At 41.6% G+C, this 21453-nt stretch overlaps 4 protein-coding genes across 5 annotated transcripts in view; 2 read left to right on the forward strand and 2 right to left on the reverse strand.

Moving 5' to 3' along the window:
- The window catches only part of gnav1 (guanine nucleotide binding protein (G protein) alpha v1), a 29976-nt gene extending 27249 nt beyond the window's left edge, over positions 1 to 2727 (forward strand). Inside the window, exon 9 of the mRNA XM_039795528.1 lies at positions 1144 to 2727. Coding sequence (XP_039651462.1) covers positions 1144 to 1334 — 191 coding nt within the window. The 3' untranslated portion in view covers positions 1335 to 2727. The remainder of the gene's footprint in view (positions 1 to 1143) is intronic.
- npb (neuropeptide B) lies at positions 2665 to 4247 on the reverse strand. Its single transcript, XM_039795539.1, has 2 exons — positions 3866 to 4247; positions 2665 to 3215 (listed from the first exon to the last, which is right to left on the reverse strand). The coding sequence occupies exons 1-2, from the start codon at positions 4127 to 4129 to the stop codon at positions 3087 to 3089; spliced, it is 393 nt and encodes a 130-aa protein (XP_039651473.1). The 5' UTR covers positions 4130 to 4247; the 3' UTR covers positions 2665 to 3086.
- A 1226-nt stretch (positions 4248 to 5473) lies between these two features.
- On the reverse strand, positions 5474 to 10899 carry sgsh (N-sulfoglucosamine sulfohydrolase (sulfamidase)). Its single transcript, XM_039795568.1, has 9 exons — positions 10602 to 10899; positions 10059 to 10219; positions 9842 to 9947; positions 9323 to 9690; positions 8827 to 8908; positions 8518 to 8721; positions 6848 to 7014; positions 6518 to 6735; positions 5474 to 5820 (listed from the first exon to the last, which is right to left on the reverse strand). The coding sequence occupies exons 1-9, from the start codon at positions 10681 to 10683 to the stop codon at positions 5637 to 5639; spliced, it is 1572 nt and encodes a 523-aa protein (XP_039651502.1). The 5' UTR covers positions 10684 to 10899; the 3' UTR covers positions 5474 to 5636.
- Positions 10900 to 10993: 94 nt separating this feature from the next.
- On the forward strand, positions 10994 to 21235 carry slc26a11 (solute carrier family 26 member 11). 2 transcript variants are annotated; one of them, XM_039795547.1, is made up of 15 exons: positions 10994 to 11143; positions 11988 to 12194; positions 12323 to 12557; positions 12849 to 13041; positions 13492 to 13577; positions 14315 to 14531; positions 14869 to 15047; positions 15208 to 15280; positions 15950 to 16061; positions 16347 to 16402; positions 18572 to 18712; positions 18794 to 18921; positions 19579 to 19678; positions 19823 to 19956; positions 20092 to 21235. In XM_039795547.1, the coding sequence occupies exons 3-15, from the start codon at positions 12354 to 12356 to the stop codon at positions 20179 to 20181; spliced, it is 1713 nt and encodes a 570-aa protein (XP_039651481.1). In that variant the 5' UTR covers positions 10994 to 11143; positions 11988 to 12194; positions 12323 to 12353; the 3' UTR covers positions 20182 to 21235. The 2 variants fall into 2 exon arrangements, with proteins under 2 accessions (XP_039651481.1, XP_039651491.1); XM_039795557.1 differs by lacking the exon at positions 11988 to 12194 and having other exon boundaries at positions 10999 to 11143.
- The last annotated feature ends 218 nt before the right edge of the window (positions 21236 to 21453 follow it).

Raw genomic sequence — 21453 nt, forward strand, 5'->3', positions numbered from 1 at the left:
GCGAGAACATGCCGTACTATCACGAGAACAACGTCACATGCGTGTAAAAAAAATAAAACTAAAATAAAAGGTTGGGTTTAGGAAAAGAAGATGGGGAAAGGCTTTAGTAACACAAGAAAAAACGGCTGAAAAACGCCACACGTGGGACGCGATCCCCGCTCCCCTGGGTGAAGGTACTGTGTTTTACCCATCTTTTCGTCCATTCATACTACTCGCTACGGCGAAAATTCACACATTATGTAGGTCAATGGTGGCCGAACGGCGTTGATAAACACGCTAAAAAGCGATTATGCATCTTGATAACACGCCAAAATGGCATTTTCACTCTCTCACTTTATGAGATCAGTCTGCCGATGAAGATGTAACCCTACATCGAAACATTAGTCACTGTCATGCACCTTTAAAAAATAAAACTATAAAGTAAGAAGACCTCTGTGTTGCACCGGCAATTTTTTGTTACTTGTTAGCAGTTCCACTTCTCTAAATATTTCACATAGTTTCATTTAAGTAACCACAAACTATCCAATATTTCACAAAAAAACAAACACTACAGAAATAGTATAAAAGATAAAAAGAAAAATCATCTCACGACCCCTTCGATTTATCCTGTGACCCTTAGGAACCACAAAATGTAACGTACACGTTGATGCATTATACACAATCTAATAATGTATTAGTCACAAGGGACATTTTACTGGAGAACAAGACATTTTACTTTGATACTTTAATTTTACTGATAATACTTGTGTACTTTTACTTAAGTAAATTATTTGAATACTTCTTCCACCACTGCTTAGTAACTAGTTTTCATGTGTTCGGGTGTGACAGCCGACTCAGGTTGGTGTGACGCATGTGCTGTGCCTGTCGTAGCTGGTAGGTTATGGGTTATTGTGACAATAAATGTACTATAGATCAGCCTCACAAGAGTGTATAATCCTATTTGTGTGTTTATTACCCTCCTAAACACAAATATGTAAAAAATTTAATTTTGTCAGACATTTTTTTTCTTTTATCTTTAGTACCCCTGGTTGGGATTCACAGGTCTAATACACATCTTAGAATCACACTTATTCAGGTTTCTGTCAAAAGGCCAGATGTTTCACTATAAAGTCGTTCCCCTCCCCCTCCTCATCTCTCCTCCAGGTGCAGACTGCGATGTGGATTCGTCTGCCCGCTTCATCGCCGCCACCTTCATCTCGCTCAACACTACTCCCAGCAAACTCATCTACCACCACTTCACCACTGCGACCGACACCTCCAACATCCAGGTCGTCTTCCAGGTGGTTATGGACACGATAATCAAAGAGAACCTGGAGGCTGTGTCGCTCCTGTAACCCAGTGCCAGCGCAGGTCCGAGACATTACTGGACAGCCGGTGCTGTCGCCCTTCAGATGTCTCCTTTTATAAAGACGTGAAGACTGTATTGTCTGATTCATATCTGAAGGTGCAGCCTGGAAGCTCTGACGCTCTTTGCCGCTGTTGCATTTCATCCCCTGATGCTCGATTTCATGTAGCTTAGAAAAACTCTTTCAAATGACGTTGAAGAAGAAGGAACACCTGGCTGATCCTTTGTTTTGCGGTCGAGCCCTGAAACGTTGATTTTTGAAACCTTGTGTTGAGAGTAATGGGCATTTATATTTTTGTACTATACACAAAATGTACTATAATATAAAATCTTGTGTGTGTGTGTGTGTGTGTGTGTGTGTGTGTGTGTGTGTGTGTGTGTGTGTGTGTGAGTGTGTGAGAATGTGTGAGAGTGAGGGGGTGAGGATTTACTGTTTGTCCATTACTTCCTCTGCGCACGGTTCACTCATGCATACCATCGTATTTTCCGCTCATCCATCACTGTGTTTGAGCACATCCTGTGCGTCACACCCTCCTAATGAGGCGGTGATCACTGTAAAAGCACCCCAGTTTGTATTTACTCGTCCTGAGCAGAAATCACCAACACTCCCGTTGTTATCTGTGCCTTCACCTGTTCTTCTGACTCTTTAAGAGTCAGCAATGATGCTGGTATTTCATATTAGAACTGGGAAAAGTGTATGTAAAGAACATCCCTGAAGCCTCCATCTTGAGTTTAATTTCCTTTCTTTTGCCTTTGATGATTATTGTTCCATTATCTGACACACTCACACTTATGAATCCTGATTTGTCAACCAGGATGATGCTTCCTTTATGTGACATGTGTGGAATTAACTCTTTTGGGGTCTGACTGTTTTGAAGGCTCCGCTGAGCGACTGACTGTTATCACACCAGCTCCTCTCTGACTCAGTAATAAACAAGATGTGGTAATGACTGATACGCTTTGATATGCATACTCAAGGTGAAAGAAAAAACACCCCCAAGCGCCTTTATGATCTAGTGGTTTTGCTGTTGTGTAATTTAAATGCTTCATACGTGTGTGAAATTTGTGTATTTTCCCTTCTCTGGTTTTCCACTTTCAGAATAATTTTGTATTTTATACTGTATTTCTACTCTTATAGACCATGTGTTTAATGCTATTGTATGGTATGTACTGTGTATTGTACTGGAACGGCAATACAAAATGAATGGCTGAAAACCATATTTTCATTTTTTCCATGCAAATGGATTTAGCTGGTGGATCACTTGTTTTCCCCTTTTTATCCCCAACTAGTTGAATATTGAAGACACATTTAAGCCACATAACAGGTTACCAGTGTTTGTTCATTTTAATAGATAAAATAAATAAAAGTACTTTCCAGGAAATCTGCTCTGCAGTCAACTTTCTGGATATTTAATACATTTTGCCAAAGGAGGGTACATGTCTGGAGTTAAACAGCAACAATGGAAACAAGATTCAAGTTTCAACTAACCTCTCTTGCACAGTTATTTTTTTTTTTTTTTTTACTTTTATACTCCTGTCTACATAACCAAAGTAAAACAAAACAATGTTTGAGTTTTTGTTTTTTGTTTTTAAATAAGAGAACATTCAGAGTCTGCGGCAGTCCATCGTCGACGGTGATCAGGTTTTCCTCCGCGCCATCAACCCCCCACACACACCCATTCCTTTTCTTTGTTTTTCATGTCCAGGGAAGCGCTCCCGGGGCTGGGTGGAGGAACGGGACTCACGCGGACAGGCAGTCCAGGGAGTCCAGAGTGAGGAAGACGTCCGCCTTGCACTGGAAGGTGCCCGTCCCGTCCCGCAGCAGCTCGCAGCTCTTCAGGTTTGGAGAGATGTCTTTCACGCAGATGGCCTGCAGGAGGTGAAAATAAGTAATGAAAGAACGGAAAATCCGGCAAAATGAGCTTTATGTGTATTACTGTAAGGAAGTTTTCTCAAACTATCCTTATCGGCTTGCATTTCATTTACCTCTTAAACTATATAGGACAGTTTCCTTGTGCAGGAATAACAGTAGGCTACTACCGTGATAAAACAAATGTTGTGGAACAGTCGCTTATATTAGACAAATCCCATATTTTCATTCTCCCTATGTTTGCCTTTATTCTGGTGTAGTCTGTAGGTAATGATCATTTAAAATTCAGAATTTCTTTTTTTGTTAATGGCCGTTTTGTCACCATCTCTTAATAAAGGCTGCTGGCTGCGCTTTGACCTGCACCGCTCACTGGTTTGCGCCTTTACGCACGAGTTGTTAAACTTTTAAGACAATATTTTGATCTCAACAATTTGTTTCGTTGTCTTTATGAAAGAAAGGGTAACATAAATGCTGTCTAATCTCTGAATAAGGTTTGTTTACGTGAAATATTTCTAATGTTTATCGTGGTTTTGTTGGGTGCTGAAAGGTAAGCATTTTGTTACACGAGTCTCCTCATTTTATCATTAGTGTAAACGAAGAAGAATCCTCTCAAACAGGAATAAAGTTTGTAGTATCTTAACTGTACTTACCATGTTTTTGAGGATGGAGATCTGCCTGTTAGTCTCTTGAAGAACGGTGTTACCTGCTGTCTCCCCGCTGTCCATCAGCGTCTCTTCGGACTCGGACCTCCGGACGTAAGGCGACCTCCTGATACCGGACAGCAAACCGGAGGCACGACCCACCGAATAGTAACTGGGCCCGGTCGACTGCTTGTACCAGGCTTCGACTGGATGGCAGGAGATGAGCAGAGACACTCCGACGCACACCACGGCAAATCTGACTGACCTCTCCATGTCTTGACTTTTTTTACGCAAAGGAAAACGGCGCTTTTCTCGTCTGTTGTTGGTCAGAGGCCGACTTTATGTTTTGATGGGTGTTTGGAAAACTTTCTGCTTCTTATATAGGCTGACTGGTCGACGTTATCGTGACCCAGGACGTTCATCAAATCAAAACTGAGGTGGGCGGATGATGATCCGTCTTTATGCGGGAGAAGAAAAAAAGACCAATCCGAATTGATCAGTTTTGTGTGTGTGTGTGTGTGTGTGTGTGTGTGTGTGTGTGTGTGTGTGTGTGTGTGTGTGTGTGTGTGTGTGTGTGTGTGTGTGAGTGAGTGAGTGGGTGAGTGAGAGTGAGGGGGGGGCTGGAGCTGTATAGGGACATCAGCCCCTGCTCTGAGCTTGTAGAAGTCTTAATAAATAAATGATCAAAACTGAAAGATGTCCACAAGTCAGTTAATGAGCAGGGACTTTTTATGTCTCACTAATTTGACAAACTAATTGTTAAAATCTCCTGAATGTCAAAAAGCATCAATACATTTCATAAACTTAAAAAAAGACAAATTGGTTCATTTCTAGAATCACTCAATGTTTTACAGGAATGATGGTGGACTTTTCGAAGCATGTGTCCTGGGTACGACAGACAGGGACAGATTGAATATGATTGCGAGCACCAGCACTTGTTGGTCAGCACAAAGTATGAGAACCACTGATACCATCTGGCCCTGCTGCTTTCTTGGTATTCACACGCTCGATTTCAGACACAAGTGAAAAGTCAGTTGAAAAAGATGTCGGACCAATGTGTCTGGAAATCGCACACAAAGTGCATAAAAGCTGTTAACTTGGGTCCCTGCTTACCCACTGCATGCATCAAAAGGTGCACAACAAAGCAGATTCACTGCGCATGGCTTCAGAAGACAACAACATGAGTGAAAATGGACAGATTAGGAGTTAAAAATAAAAAATAGCAGATCAATAAACATGAGCGAATAATCTACTGATCCAAATTGTATTCCCTTCCAAAGGATTTCCACATGGAAGGATTGAGTATCAGTCTCATTTCAAAGTGGAGCTCTGAGTAATCAATACACACCCTTTTCCCGATTGATTTGCCCACCTCACCGGTCATGCGTCATGAACTCCCCCGCCTGTGTATTAGCAGATCAGTAGCAGAACAACAGTGATGGAGACTAAAAACAAGGAGGGCTGCATCTACATTTGTTCAATTAAGTTATGAGGGGGCCTGGATGATGGGAAAATGTACATTAAATGTATAGAGCCAGATAAGAAGGACCACTGACTTGAATGATGACATTATCTGGTTACATAAAGAAGAAGGAGGATACTATACCATAAACAATGTTAGGAATTAAGGCAATTTAAGTTTATTTTTAGAATTAAAAAAGTAGCACTGACATACAAAAATAAAACTACATATGAATGTTATTTATTTTATAAAGAAGAATGTGTTCATGTGCGTGGACATCGTGTCGATCAAGATGAGTCAAAGCACCAGTAGTGTCCATCAGAGTCCATTGTAGAGTGGTCTGCAGTGTGGCTCTAGTTTGTCCTCCAGGACGTAGTCAGGTCCACAGACCCAGGGGTCCCCCGTCTCCCACTGCCACTTCTGCAGACTCTGCCTCAGGCTCTCCAGCACGGCGCTGTAGTTTGGGTCTGATACCAGGTTCCTCGTTTCCAGTGGGTCTGTCCTGTGTTGGTGAAGCATTTGTTCAAATTGAAACATCATAAACAGAGAGAACAAGATTGGGTTGTCATATACTGAGGTCCTCGTATTGAAGGTAAAATAAAGCTTTATTGTTTTAATTCCCAGGATGAAGGTCTAAATTATGTTTCCCTTCACCACAGAGAACATGCTCGTGCTCTTTTTTTTTGGTCACAGTGAAGCAAAGGAACCCCTATAGTGTTTAATTAAAATGGTTTATTTGAAAATTCTATATATTGACAATATAAATAAAAAATGGACTGACAATAAAGGCATTTGTCAGACCATCAACACAGAAGGTGATGCCTTAGCCACTTTCCAATTTTTTTCCTTCTTTTTAGGAGACATACGTTGCACTTTTTTTGTTGTTGAGAGCAACTGACTGAAGTTCACTGCAGGAGAAGCGTACCTATTTCCTCTTATGAATATTCATATTTGATTTAGTTTGAGAACATTTTCTATCCTTTATTGTGTCAGTTTCTGGCCATTTCCTTATGCCTAATCACACTGTGAACAGTGGATGGTGTACCTTATATCAATCAGAGGAACTTGTGTCATCCACCAATTAAGGTCAAGTATTGTGATCACTCTGCTTTGGGCGTCGATCTCTAAGCTCAAATGGGACTGATATTTATCTTCTTCTTAGCGGAAAACATGATGGAGCAACATGATTTGTAACAGACCTGGAGTCGAACAGCTCCCAGCGCTCTCTGTAGTAATACTGCTCCAGGCTTTTGAACCAGTGCGTGGGCTCACTCAGCCTCGTGCGGTTCAGCAGGTCCTGGAAGGTGGGTGACACGTACAGGTCCTGGTCGATGGGGAAGGGCATGCGGTAGTGTAGGTTGTGGAGAAGGTGGTACGCCCCCTGGTGGACGGAGCGGGTTGGGTAGTACATGGTTACCTGAAATCCAAATGACAGTACAGCAGTCAAGGCCCATTGTTTGACTCCTTCAATTTGTGACAGGGGCCATGACATCCCGTCTGGAAGTTAAAAAACAGCAGTGCTCACAGACCTCGTGAAGGGACTGGCTGGCGTAGACGGTGTGCCAGCTGCCGGGCTCAGCGACCAGAGCAGGCAGTAAGGAGCGACCGGTGAGGTGAACCAGGGTGGCGGGGCTGCCGGGGAGGCTGTAGGATGGATAGGGAACAGAGAACCATTCCAGAATGGTGGGAGTGATGTCTGCCAAAAAAAAGAGAGGGAGAAGAAGAAAAAAAGACAGTGAGGAAATAAGGCAAACTACAGTAATATCTGAGTTGATACATTTCAATTTAATGTTGGTATTCATGTAATAATAGTTATAGAAATTCTAAAATACTGTACTCATAATTAGTACAGTGTTGCTATTATTTCATACTGTAAACATATTTACATGTGACTGTCCGATGAAAACCACATATCTCCAAATTTTGAGGTTTTGAATGTTTCAGATGAATTGAAGAATCAAGTTCTCCTCTACGGGTTAAGAAAACTGTCCCATATTTTGAACTAAATAAACCATTTAAAAACCCATTGGAAACAGTGTTGGTTTTCTTAGCTCATAAAAAGTTGACATCATGGAGCTACATGGTTTTCATAGGACAGTGACAAGTGTTTAATGTTATTTAATGTTCATTACACCTACTACTTATATACGTTTGCCACAATTAGTTTATTTAATGTGTTGCTAATAAAATCTGCAGACATTTATATCACAACTGTTTTTCTATTGTTTAATTGATGGTATTTTCATGATTACATTTAATTATTACCCTCTCAGGAGATCCTTTTCAGTTTCTTATTTTATCTGAGATCTGCTGCTGATGCACAATTGTTGTTAAGTCTCCCTCTGGTGGCCGATGTAGCACATCAGATAAACACATTGACTTCACGGTTTGTTCAATCGTGTAAGCCAGTGGTTCCAGACCTGGGAACACACCGAGGGGTCCCAAAATCTTGTGAGTAGTCACAAGATGATTAGAGAATTTTTTTTACTGACTTTTTATTTTTTTCTGAAATACAGATAACTGTGTGGCCTACAAAACCCTGGAAAAAAATTAGAAAAATTACACTTTGGTTGAACTGCTCACAACTCATTTCTCACTAAGGTCATAACCTGTGATGAGGAGTCACATAGAAGTATACATTTCTTCATTTTACAAGGTACCCCCAGGTTTCCACAAGTTAAAGTTAAGACTTTTTAAAGACATTTTTAATACCTTTTAGAATGAAATGTAATACCAACTTCATAAACATACTGGCAAAAGTATGTAGGATATAATGGAATAGCCAAAAGGATTTTAGGCTATAAAAATAATTGTTTACCAAGTACTTGAACTTTATACAATATTTAATTGTAGTACTCAATGCCATGCATGCTTTGTGACGAAATGATGGAGTTATTTAATCTTATGAAAGGACAATACAAATGTTAGACCTTTGTGAACGAAATTTAAGACTTTCTAAATATATTTAAGACTTTTAGGGCCTTATTTTTCAAATATTATATTTAACAAAATTTTTAAGACTTTTAAGATCCCCGCTGGTACCCTGTTTTAAGGAGTTACAAGCCAAAAAATGATGGTAGCAACTGGTGTGAGCACTAAACTGGAACAAAACCGGCTATGGACCCTGTGCTCACAGCAAGTGGCTGACTTGACAAGTGACCGACTTTATGGTCTATATTTCATTACATCCATCTCTTACCCAGCAGGCTGACGTAGGCCTGGCTGGTGTCTCCCCATCGCTCCCTGTGCTCTGGAGAAGACACCAGCATGGGCTCTGCTGTCCCAGAGCGATACAGGTTGGTTCTGCCGTTCGGAAAGGGGATGCCGTTATCGGAGCTGTAGATGACCAGAGTGTCGTTCTCATAACCAGCGTCCCTGAGCTCCTGAAGAACCAAACCGATACCTGCAGAGGAAATTCACACCGTTATAGATTAGCGTTTTACAAAAATAGCTTCTCTCTTTTGTTTTGTGCCTTTGTGTCTTTTTATGGGTAGGTGTTTTTACCTACCTTGGTCCAGCCTGCTAACCGTGGTGTACTGTGCAGCCAAGTCGGCTCGTGCCGCAGGTGTGTCTGGCACAAAAGGAGGAACCTGAAGTACACAAGATGAGGACAGGTTCATCAAACTTTTGACTCTGTGGGTCTTTCAGATGTATTTCATTACAATAGTCAATGAGACAAAATCTTTTGTTTGTTTAAAAACAGCATAACAGCAGCAGTAGAAATGTGACCATGAAATGAAAAGAAAAATGTTCATGGTGCATCATGAGCAGTCACAAAAAAATATGCTATCAAATGTACTGCTGTAGAAATGATAATGCTATAATACAAGAAATATGAAGTAACATTTTTGAAACAGGTATACTGTAAATTTATATTTTCTTTAAAAAAGGTGAAAAAAATCACGTGAGACCAATTAATCCAAATTAAACCAGTTTTACATCTTATAATCCTTGTTTTCCAAGGAGAGTGGGATTTGAAAACATAAAATCTGTATGTCACTGACCTTTACTTGTTCTGGTGTGTAATATTCTGGGGTCCAGTCCGGTATTCTACCCATCCCCATTTCACCATTCCCAAACTTCTCACAGAAAGCTCCATACTGGGGCTGCGAGTGTCCACATCGGTGGGTGTCATGAAAGGCAACATACAGGAAAAACGGCTTCTCTTCATCTTTCACATTTTCTTTATTCTCGTCTTTCTTTCGCCTTCGTTCAAAGGCTTCTTGGTTATGTGTCTGGAAAAACTTTCGGACCAGGAGTTTGATACGGGTGATGTTCCTCCCCACCTGGAGGACAGAGTTGTTCTCTTCAGTGTAGGCAAAATCAAAAGGGTATACAGATCCAGGACCGACATGCTTCTTCCCAATTATACCTGTGGGAGTGAGAAAAGAGAAAAGATTGTTTGTTTGTGTGTGTGTGTGTGTGTGTGTGTGTGTGTGTGTGTGTGTGTGTGTGTGTGTGTGTGTGTGTGTGTGTGTGTGTGTGACTTAGACTTGAAATAAACTGGTGTCTGGGTTACTTACCTGTGTGTACGTTGGCTTGGCTGAGGAGCAGCGGCAGACTTTGTACTCCGTCAAACGAGTTGAAATTGTGAACACCCTGATGAAGCCCGTACATGCCGTTCTGGTGCTGAAGACACATCAAACAGACCTAAATACTGTGCCTTCATGCACAAATGAGAGGCATCCATATATATGTGTGTGTGTGAGTGTGTGTGTGTGCATGTGTGTGTGTGTTTACCTGTGGCAGGCCGGTGAGGATGGTGGAGCGACTGGGGGAGCAGCTGCTGACAGAGGTGAAGGCGTTGCTGAACACCAGGCTACGCTGGGCCAGAGAGCGCAGGTGGGGGGTGTGGACCACAGAGTTGTTATACACCTCCGTCTCAAAACCTGCATCATCAGCTGGAAGAGGGAAAAGGCACATGTATTACCTCGAACACTACATGGTCAAAAGGGGGATTTGCTCCCATTCAGCCACAAGAGCAGAGTGTAGGCTGTGATAGACTTGTCCACATACTTAGTATGACCAATAGTGTACATCATTATACAGAGAGGTATTTCTGTTATTTTGTCCACCCCATCCATATCAGTGAGGGTAGGCTATAATAATGCCCCCTCTCTGTATAATGCTATGATATAAAGGATTTATTGCAGGACTGTTGTATTAGAGTGTATTAGTTTTAGCTAGGTGTACCTGATATTTCAGCATTGTAATTCTTCCAGTTCAAAAGACATTTAAAGTCTTTAAAACCAGCACGACTTATGAATGTAAAAGTTCACTCACCAATTATTAGAAGGACATTTCTTCTCTTTGACTCCCCGATGCAACATGATGCCAAAATGAGAAAAAACAACTCAAGCAGCATGGTCGTAACGACGATGATTAGCCCTTTTGACGGTTTAGATCTCGCCTACTAATCTAGTCTCAAAATGATTTCTGGTTCGGCTTTGAAACATTTAATGTGAGTCAAAACAATTACATTCAATAAATAATATTAATTCAGTCATCACAGTTATTACCTAACGTACATAACGTGGCGAGTAGAGCTGTGTGCCAGACGGTTTTTGGACCATTTGTATTCGTATCGGACTTGTTTTCACGTCTTCCTCAAACAACTTAAGCCCCGCCCACCTGTGGTCACATGAAAAAGGTCACGTGAGGATAGAAAACAGGAACCGTCTCGCGCTTCATCAGCAAAATGTCATTTTAGGAAGTGGTTTTAGAAAAGTAACAACAACGCGTTGACACAACATCCATGGTTGACAGAGAAGGAGCTAAAAATCACAGCTGAACCAGTGAATCTAAAAGATGAAGAGAGCGATTTAGTAAGAGTTTATATTATATTCTGTTGTCTTGTTTTTCTATTTTATTCTATGATGTTGGCATGTATGCTCTTTTCTATTCTTTTAAGGTTCAAATTTGTTTATTAGGATAAACTACTTGAGAAGTATCATCTCGTTTTCGAGGGGGGGTCCTAAAATATAGTACAACCCCTACATAACAACGGTGTAGTGTGTTCTGTTCTGTTTTTCTTTTCCATTTTCTTTCATTGCTTTTTTGCCCTATTCTGTTCAATTCTACTGTGTAGTGTTTTCTATTCTCTTCTGTTGTGTGTTATTCAGTTCTTTTCTATTCCACTCTACTCTATGTTTTTCTATTTCTATTTGTTTTTTCTATTCTATTAAGTTCTATTGTTTGTTTTTCAGTTCAATTTAAGTCTCTTCTATTCTGTTCTGTCTTCATCTATTGTGTTTGTTCCAGTCACACAGCTATTTCATTTAGATAATTCATGTTCTTCCACTTTGTTAATGCAACATCTTATTGTTCAATCTATTTTAGTAGAATATTATAGCCTACACAACATGAACACGTTATAGGACACAGTGGGAGATAAATAAACCATTACACTGTAAAATGAAGCTACTGGTAAACTCACATAACACCGATATAAGAATAAGTGAATAAGTGTGGGATTATTTCTTTGTTTAATGGCTTGTAGGTGATTGTATGCAGCACACTTACCTGTCATATGACCATCATAAAACCTAACAACCTAAAAGCTTGTTAAGGTAGAGGGACACAGAAAGACACATGGAATGTACAAGTTACAACATTACAAGTTAGTTACCTGAAGACTTTTCTTTTTTTTTTCTTCCCTATTACACACAGATCACAGAATGCACTGAAGATATGGCATCCGCTTTCTTTTAATATGCTGCATGTTTGTCCAGAAAAACACACAGACAAACTGCATGCACACAGAGCACATCTTTGTTGCGTTTCCCTGAATGCTGTACATTCAGGGAAACCAAGCAGCACATCCCAAAAGCTGACAAATGACATTTAAGGCAGAGGAGGAAACTTAAACCCTTTTGTGTAAGTGGCTTTTATTCTGTAATCAGCCTACTCATGCACACATTTGAATATGTAAAACGTCACTTTTCCCTTTGTGGACTTTGCTGCTGTCTCTTCACCCTTTTCCTTGTCGTCATCCTCCTCTCCAGGTTCTCCTTCCTGACCTGTAATCCTTGTGCGATGGACAGGCCTCTGCTGGGTCGATTGTCGGCTCGGGGCTGCTGCTCCTACAACACCCTCAAGGCGTGGCTGCCGATCCTCTCCTGGCTGCCCAGGTACAAGCTGAAGTGGCTTCAGATGGACCTGCTCGCCGGCCTCACCGTCGGGCTGACGACTGTACCGCAGGCGCTGGCTTATGCTGAAGTAGCCGGCCTTCCTGTTCAGGTGAATCGTAGCTGGGTTTTCTGTGGATTCAACTTCCATTTAGTTTTAACTCTCCCTCGTTTAATTTGCATATTGAACCATGATTGGCTTCCAAAGTAGTTATGATGTCCCAAAATGATAAACTCAGATTTAAGGTGAGCACAGAGAAACTTTCCTCCTTCATCAGACGAATGTGAAAAAAGCTTTATAGTGTCTAACTGTGGTCAAGCAACAAGAAGAAAGGGATTGTTGAGTGGAGAGGTGACTGTAATGAATCAATCTAAAATGATCTAAAAGCCTTTCTCTCCTCAGTACGGACTCTACTCTGCCTTCATGGGGGGGTTCATCTACACCCTCCTGGGGACCTCTAAGGACGTGACACTGGGTCCCACGGCCATCATGTCCCTCCTGTGCTTCTCCGTGGTGGGGGGGCAGCCGCACCAAGCCGTGCTGCTCAGCCTCCTCTGTGGAGTCATCCAGGCTCTAATGGCATTACTGAGATTAGGTGAGGGACGGGGTCAGGTGACACCAGTTTTGGGGGTTTTCTTAATTTAGTTGACACTTGCGAGCCAAGAGGACAAACCTACAAAAAGTGTGACATATTGTTTTCACTTAATAGCGATTATATTTTAGCATATGTGAAATTTAAGTTGAGCTCTGTATCAAAACCTGATTTAAAAACATTACTATATTAGAAATGAGTTGTTTAGAATAGAGAAGAGAGAGATACATGTCGCGGGACAGAACAGCGGCGACTGTGAGGAAACAGGAGATTAGTTTGTGAGTGCAGGAGAGCCACTTCCTACCACAACGTCTATCTACGACTTCCTCAGCTTAATCACTCACAATTTCTGTGAAGTCTGTAGATTTCTCAACCATGCTTCTTTTTTTGGGGAGGTTTAAGGTCAGTGTCATGACTCCGTAAATCGTTCATTGCTTTGCTTGTCTTCTGCAGGTTTCCTGCTAGACTTCATCTCTTTCCCTGTAATAAAAGGCTTCACTTGTGCTGCCGCGATAACCATTGGCTTTGGCCAGGTCAAGGTGAGAGCTAAATACATGCACTCACTTGTCTCAAACAAACACAGCAACATAAACAACACATACATCTACAAAACCACCAGTTACCAGCTCCTGTACTCATGGACAGAAATGTCAATGATACGTATGTTTGACGTCATTTAGAAACATTGTCTCTATTAGATAGTTTGTCCAACTGAAAGCGCTGACAATTGTATCTTGCAACTGGAAAAGGTCCCGCTCAGTGACAATATCTTGTCAGTGACATAATGATCCTTTAAAAATATTTGTTATTTTTTTATGTGTTAACGTAGATTTTAATTTTTTTTATTTTGACATGGAAGGAATTAGCAGCCAGTATCGATGTGCTGCACACAGTTTACAGTTTACAGAACAGCAAGGACTCGTTCGGATGATGCGGAGAGTGCATGTTTAACTTTCTGATTTAGGAGCAGCATTTCTGGGAGACAGATGAACGATTTCTCATATTTATAGTAAGATTATATGACATTTAAAAGAAGAAATAACACATTCTTGCTGTTAACACACCTCTTGTTACCCCTTGCAATTAAATACACCAATAGTGATTCACAACTACAGCCGCACTTGGTCTGGTATGACCAGCAGCTTATGGGGGCTGATTTTCTTTTGATTGATTTTGGTCTGCAAACAACTAAAATGCAAAGAGAGAGACCAGATCTACAACTCATTTCCGAGTCGGTTGTTTCAGCTGATGGCAGTCGCGTCTTTTCTGTTTCTAGAATATTCTGGGACTCCAGGGCATTCCCCACGAGTTCGTCCTGGAAGTCTACTACACCTTCTACAAGATCCCAGAAGCCAGGATAGGTGACGTGGTACTGGGTCTGCTTTGTCTCGCTCTGCTGGTCACGTTGTTTTTTATGAAGACGAGTCTGGGCTCTGACGACGCTCCCACCTGCTCCAGAGTCGCCAGGAAACTAGTGTGGACGGTTGCTACCAGTCAGTACCTGTGTGTGTGTGTGTGTGTGTGTGTGTGTGTGTGTGTGTGTGTGTGTGTGTGGTGTGTGTGTGTGTGTCTGTGTGTGTGTCTGTGTGCGTGTGCGTGTGTGTGTGCGCGTCACATGCAAGTACAACAATAACAGTTTTTTACAAAGGATTGAGAAAAAAGAATTAGCTTTTTATTTCACTTGCTATGAATGCATGGTATTCCAGGATGCAGATGTCTTTTATCTTTTGTGATTGATTGTGTATAACATATTTTACAGTGTGTATGCACTGTGTTTTACTTTTCTAAAACTTTCCTCCACTTTCGTCATGTCTTCTCTTTCCTGGTCAGTGCGTAACGCCCTGGTGGTCGTGGCTGCGTCCTTGGTAGCATTTTCTTGGAATGCTTACGGTCATCCTGTGTTTACAGTCACTGGGGAAACTACCCAGGGGCTCCCACCGTTCAGGCCCCCACCCACCTCAGACACCACAGCCAACGGCACCGTCGTCTCCTTTGGAGAGATTGTAGAGGTAAGGAGCAGAGTGACGAGGCCAGCAACGGGGGGGTGGGGGGGAGGGCAGTGAATCTTTTTTTCTAAAAGATTGAGTTGCAACTTTTACTTCCCCAAATCTTTCCAGTTCACCAGAAGAGCAGCTGACTAGCCAGTTGTCCTTTCTGTGTTTTGTGCAGGGCTTTGGCGGAGGGCTTGCTGTGATTCCCTTCATGGGTCTGTTGGAGAGCATTGCTATCGCCAAAGCTTTCGGTAAGAGTTTTTAGCCACACTAGCGGCGTAGAGATTGCAATGTCTGTCTGTCAGTTGGCCCAGACTGAAATATCTCAACAGCTATCAAATGGATTTCCATAAGATGTTGTTCAGACACACATGATCATGGGGTGTCCTCTAGCTCACCTGGTAGAGTGTGCACCCATATAGGCAGCGGCCAGGGTTCAAATCCGACCTGCTTTGTGTCATCCCCTCTCTCTCTACAACTACCCCAAAAATACCATCATTAGACATGGCATGGCAGTGTTAGGAAAGTCATGCTTGCTATAATCTTTGCTTCCTTTTAGTGTTAAACTATTTGCATGAAGTCTGTGTGCAACTATTTCTGTTTCTCATGAGACAATCATGAGCGCCACTGACTTTGTGAAAAGCACAGAATGCCCCTGAGGGCAGAGCACATGTGGAGGAGACGCCGGGCCTGACCAGAGATAAGAAGACCGTATCTCTTTGTAATATTATTCCCTGTTCCTTATAAAAAGCTACTGTTAAAGACTATGCTGAAGTGCTGTAAAGTGACTCGACTTGCTGCAAGTAAACAAACTTTTGAGAGAACTGATTTTGTCCATTCTTTGATAAATAATTATCCTAACAGGCAGTTAAAGAATGGGTGTCTCATCAGACTGATTTTAACTTCCTGTTTGTCCTCAGGCAGTCAGAACGACTACAGAATTGATGCCAACCAGGAGCTGCTGGCAATTGGTGTGACCAATATCATGGGCTCCTTTGTGTCAGCCTACCCTGTCACTGGCAGCTTTGGAAGGTGTGTGTGTGTGTGTGTGTGTGTTGTGTGTGTGTGTGTGTGTGTGTGTGTGTGTGTGTGTGTGTGTGTGTGTGTGTGTGTGTGTGTGTGTGTGTGTGTGTGTGTGTGTGTGTGTGTGTGTGTGTGTGTGTTTGTGTGTGTGTGTGTGTGTGTGTGTGTGTGTGTGTGTGTGTGTGTGTGTGTGTGTGTGTGTGTGTGTGTGTGTGTGTGTGTGTGTGGTGATAAACACTAAAGAAAGGTCAGGTGTCTAATATTTACAGCGTCATGTTTTCTGCTCACATCCAGGACGGCAGTGAACTCTCAGACTGGTGTTTGCACTCCAGCTGGAGGAATCATCACCAGTGAGTTCTGACACTTTCCAATTTTATGGTCTATGTTATAATTCAGGGGTCGGCAACAGGGGCGATTCTAGGATCAGACCTTTAGGGGGGCTCAGCCCCTAATGACAATGTTACACACAGGGTTCATACGTTTTGAAAAAACCTGGAAAAGTTATGGAATTTGAAAAATGTAAATTCCAGGCCTGGAAAGGTTTTGGAAACATAAAAAGACCCACAGCATAATAATATGTGATTAATAAATGTATTTTCACGTTGTCTTAACCTCACCGTTGTATTTGGGGAGCGATATTATGAATCCCACTATGAACCACGTACATTATCATTCATTTTATAGTTAAACCTCGAGGGTAAACTTTAACACAGATTTGTATTCTTATTGTATAATGTCGACTGATATTTTCAGGAACACATAGTCATGGAAATTTGCCAAAAAGTCATGAAAAGTCTTGTTTTTTGTAATAACTGTAAAGCCTTGTAGTAGTGTTAACCACTTTCGCACTTAACTTGTCGTTTTTTTGCCGCATTCTGTGAAGAAAGTGTAGGGGGTTTACTCCCGAGTCCTTATGTTTCTTTTAGGGTGTTTAGTGCCAATGCCAAATGTTCTTGTTAATCCGTGTGCCATATCAGCATTAAGCCTGCCATCATCAACAGAGCCCGCTCAGGTAGTGTTATTTTTTTTCCCTTTGCTGCATTCTGTGAAGAAGTGAGGAGTTTACTCCCCGGAGTCCTTATGTTTCTTCTTCCCTGCAATGTCCGGCTGCGTCCTGCTGCGTCCTGTCGCTTCCACTGCATCCACCCATGCTCTGCTGTGCCACGCTACATCCCGTAACGCCCCGCAGTGCCCAGCTATGACATGAACTACTACGACTACCATTGTAGTTACTGTTCCATTATCTTTATTATGACTATTATTTGCCACTGTTCATCACACCCCGAACCGGCCCCGTCAGACACCGCCTACCAAGAGTCTGGGTCTGCCGAGGTTTCTTCCTAAAAGGGAGTATTTCCTCGCCACTGTCGCAACAGCCACTGCTAATGCTTGCTCTTGAGGGAATTACTGGAATTGTTGGGGCTTTGGAAATTTTAGAGTGTGGTCTAGACCTACTCTATCTGTAAAGTGTCTCGAGATAACTCTTGTTATGATTTGATACTATAAATAAAGTTGAATTGAATTGAGTACTAGCCAATCAGAGGCAGAGTAGGGCGGGTCTTCGCTAAATGTGAATGGGGAAAAAGTCAATCATTCTACTGTAAATACCAGGCTGTGCTCTGGCCAATGGCTGTGAAATAGGTCATTTGGCATGCAGATGAGAGAGGACAAGATAAAAAGATAGATAAGATAATATATACTTCATGTCTATCTTATCTTATCTGCCAAAAGATGAGATAGGACACATCAACATTTCCAAAGAACTCTCTTGCACACTTGCGAGTTGCTAGTAATCTACTCATGGTTGCTGACCCCTGTTAATCTATTATCAGCAGTCTAGTTTCTTAGCTTCCGTTTCCCTCTCTCTCTCTCTCTCTCTCTCTCTCTCTCCTCTGTAGACATGTGTTGTCATGGAGTTCAGAGGTAGAAGTGTTGAGGAGACAGAGACAACATTTATCTTAAACAACATTCATCTTAAAAAGAGGCAGCCCAACTCTTCTGCACCAACAAACTCTTCCTCTAGGAAACTAAAGAAATAATGAAACAGCACCTTTGGGGTTAAACCATTAATATGCACATCAACCGGACTTTGTGATCAATGGTTAATCAGCGAAGAGCAGAAGGATTTTTTCTGTGGTCATGCTCAAAAATGTTATTTAAGATGACACAGAGTAGTCTGTTGAAAGACCTCAATTCTTTCTTTTTTTACTTTTTTGGTTCAATGCAACATGACATTGGTAAAATATGCTTTTTGGGGGTTTTGTGACTTCAACACTAACACTTATTATTTACTTTTGAATTTTAAATACTTGTCCAGAACAACAAAAAAGAAATCTATCATATGTGACTTTCTCTTCTCTCTCTCTCTCTCTCTCTCTCTCTCTCTCTCTCTCTCTCTCTCTCTCTCTCTGTCTGTGTAGATTACATTTTTTGCTGAGTCTGAATTCTTCTTAAGTTTGGAAATGAGGAATCTCTTTAAATGTTCCCTTCTCTCTCTTTCTCTCTGTTTTTTTTTTCAGGTGTGATAGTGTTGCTTTCCCTGGCGTTCCTCATGCCGGCCTTCTACTACATCCCCAAAGCTTCCTTAGCTGCCGTTATCATCTGTGCGGTAGCGCCCATGGTGGATTACCGCATCGTGGCTAAGATGTGGAGGATACGCAGTAGGTGTCTTCTTTGTTTTTCTGTGTCTCTCATATATTTGTTTGTTTAATTGTGGTCTCATGCTCACGTGTCTCCTACAGAGCTGGACCTGCTGCCTTTTGTTGTGACGTTCCTGATGAGTTTCTGGCAGGTGCAGTACGGCATCGTAGGGGGTGTAGCTGTATCTGGAGCCCTGCTGCTGTATAACCTGGCAAGACCCCAGATAAAGGTACTGTAATAGTCTGTACAGGACGGTGTGTGAAGGAGGAGAAACAATGCCACCAAGGTACAATAGTAATTTGTTTTCATTGTTACAGGTCAAGAGTACCATTACTAAAAGTAGTATTAGTCATTAGTTAGTAGTATTTGTCAGGGATTTTAATTTAGCCAAAAACAGACAGACCGGTTCTCAATGTAATTACTATAATTTCCATTTATATCCCAATATAAATTATATTTTGATGATACTGATGATATTTTATCCATATCTCTCACCTTTAGTTGATGGTCACATGGAGGTATGTACAGCAGAGTTCAGAGAAATATAAGTTGACTATCATCACTTTTTTTTTGGTGCCTTGAGCAGGGGCTTCTTTCTAAACGTGACAACAGTCCCAGAAGTGTCTGAGCTACTCTTCCATACCAGTTTCTCTGTTAACAACAGCCTCAGTAAACCAGAGGGCTGCACCTTTTGGCATTACCTCTTGCTCCTCCTCTGTGAAATACAGTAATTGATTAACTCAAGTAGAATAAGATGAGGATGTTTGAGGAAACATAGGTACGACAACAAGGCCAAAGGGCTGCTGCATTGTTTTAAACATTATGAAATCATGGTATCTAACGGTACAGGATTGCTTTTGTGTTAACATGTTTCTGTTGTGTGCAGGTGTCTGATCACGGTGTGCTGGTGATGGAGTTGGGCAGTGGACTCAGCTTCCCTGCCACAGAGTATCTCAGCCACATCATACACACTCAGGCTCTGCAGGGTAAGGATTTGTTTGATAGTCTTTTTTTCACCGGACACTTACAGTAATGTGTGGTGATCTCTTTTGTGTTTAACCACCTCCTCTCTTTCAGTTTTTCCTCTCATTTACTCTCTCTGTTTTCTTCCCTTAATGTCCCTCCCCAAGCGGCTCCTCCACGCTCAGTGGTCCTGGATTGCCATCATGTCAGCATCGTTGATTACTCAGTGATCAGCGAGCTCGGGGATCTGCTGAAGCAGTTCAAATTACGAGAAGTGCAACTGGTCTTTTCCAGATTGCAGGTGAGTTTTTCATTGAAAATTTCAAAATAAAATGCCAGAATTCCGTTCTTGTAACAACATGGCAAAACAAATATATATGTGTGTCCCTCTGTTTTTATCTCACACCCTCGGTCTCTGTTGTCCTCCCACCTTCAGCCCTCTGTTCTGGAGGTTCTCCTCGCAGCTGATCTGCAGGGCTTCAGGTATACAGACAGTGTGGAGGCGGCGCTGCAGACGGAGTCATAGAGCCTCCTCAATGTGTGACACAAAAACCATCCAATCACAGATGGGAGAGGAGATTTTTGATGCTGGACAGAAGAAATGTAGCAACACTGATCAGTGACATTTCTGATCTGAGGTTATTGGGCTGTTGTGAAGTTGAAAACAACTGATTCACCTGCTGTAAGGTACGGCTAAACTAGACTTTGAAAATCACTGTGGGACCTCCGAGATTACAGCACTACATTACCATCGCACAACAACACTGAACAAGATGTCTAATACTGTGTTTTACAGCATTGTATATGCTTTTGAGGGGTATTGTGCTTTTTGTGTGAATGAGGAAATAATGAGAAATGTGTGTGTGTGTGTGTGTGTGTGTGTGTGTGTGTGTGTGTGTGTGTGTGTGTGTGTGTGTGTGTGTGTGTGTGTGTGTGTGTGTGTGTGTGTGTGTGTGTGTGTGTGTGTGTGTGTGTGTGTGTGTGTGTGTGTGTGTGTGTGTGTGTTATGCCACCTATATATTTACTAACAGAGAACTCCCTCTGTTATGTTTAGGTGAAGGTGATAGGTGGGCTTCCAGGGACCAAATCTGAATTTACACAATAAGAATAGGGACCACAGGTGTCTGTTAGTTAATAATGAGCAAAGCAGAGCTAACGCATATGCCACCATTAAAACAAGTTGTTTTTATTATCTAAGTAAAAGGAAGTGTAAGGTGATTGGGTTTTCTTATTTTACAGTTTATTTTCGATTGCTTAAACACTATTTTGAAAAAAGGGACTGTTTTCTCAGAACACTACACACAATTAGCACAACCACACACCCAATTAGCAGAACACCTCAGACCCTTTGCAAAATGAAACACTTACCGTATATAAACTATACACTAATTTATAAAAAAAAATGTTGTTACCATATGAAACACACACGTTTCATATGACTTAGTTCAGTTTGAACTAGTTACACACTGCTGTTGCTAACCTAAAACACTTTTAGCGATTCTACTTCTCAGTGATTAGAGTACTGTAAATGAAGTACACAGAGAACGTGCAATTACACAATAAGTTCACCAAACACTACACAAGACCAATGCTACAGACGGAGGAAAATATAATTTATTTCTCTCCATATACCCAAATCATTCAACATGGAGAATCACAACAAAACATGTCCCAGTTTTCATGCTACTACAGTAGTGTGCATAACACTGTTAGCTCAGCAAACAACAGACAAACCTAAAATACTGTATTCAGTACAGGTTACAATTACAGTAAAAAACTTGATTGGTGTGTCTACAAT

Source organism: Perca fluviatilis, chromosome 1, assembly GCF_010015445.1.
Source record: "Perca fluviatilis chromosome 1, GENO_Pfluv_1.0, whole genome shotgun sequence".
NCBI classification, from domain to species: domain Eukaryota; kingdom Metazoa; phylum Chordata; class Actinopteri; order Perciformes; family Percidae; genus Perca; species Perca fluviatilis.

Coding starts and splice junctions, on each gene's coding strand:
- npb (XM_039795539.1), bottom strand. CDS start 4,129: ATGGAGAGGTCAGTCAGATTTGCCGTGGTGTGCGTCGGAGTGTCTCTG. Junction 3,216..3,865: donor TCTCCATCCTCAAAAACATG/GTAAGTACAGTT, acceptor CACCTCCTGCAG/GCCATCTGCGTGAAAGACAT.
- sgsh (XM_039795568.1), bottom strand. CDS start 10,683: ATGCTGCTTGAGTTGTTTTTTCTCATTTTGGCATCATGTTGCATCGGG. Junction 9,948..10,058: donor TCCTCACCGGCCTGCCACAG/GTAAACACACAC, acceptor ATGTGTCTTCAG/CACCAGAACGGCATGTACGG. Junction 6,736..6,847: donor CCAGCCAGTCCCTTCACGAG/GTCTGTGAGCAC, acceptor TTTGGATTTCAG/GTAACCATGTACTACCCAAC.
- slc26a11 (XM_039795547.1), top strand. CDS start 12,354: ATGGACAGGCCTCTGCTGGGTCGATTGTCGGCTCGGGGCTGCTGCTCC. Junction 16,062..16,346: donor GTCACTGGCAGCTTTGGAAG/GTGTGTGTGTGT, acceptor GCTCACATCCAG/GACGGCAGTGAACTCTCAGA. Junction 18,922..19,578: donor TGGCAAGACCCCAGATAAAG/GTACTGTAATAG, acceptor TGTTGTGTGCAG/GTGTCTGATCACGGTGTGCT.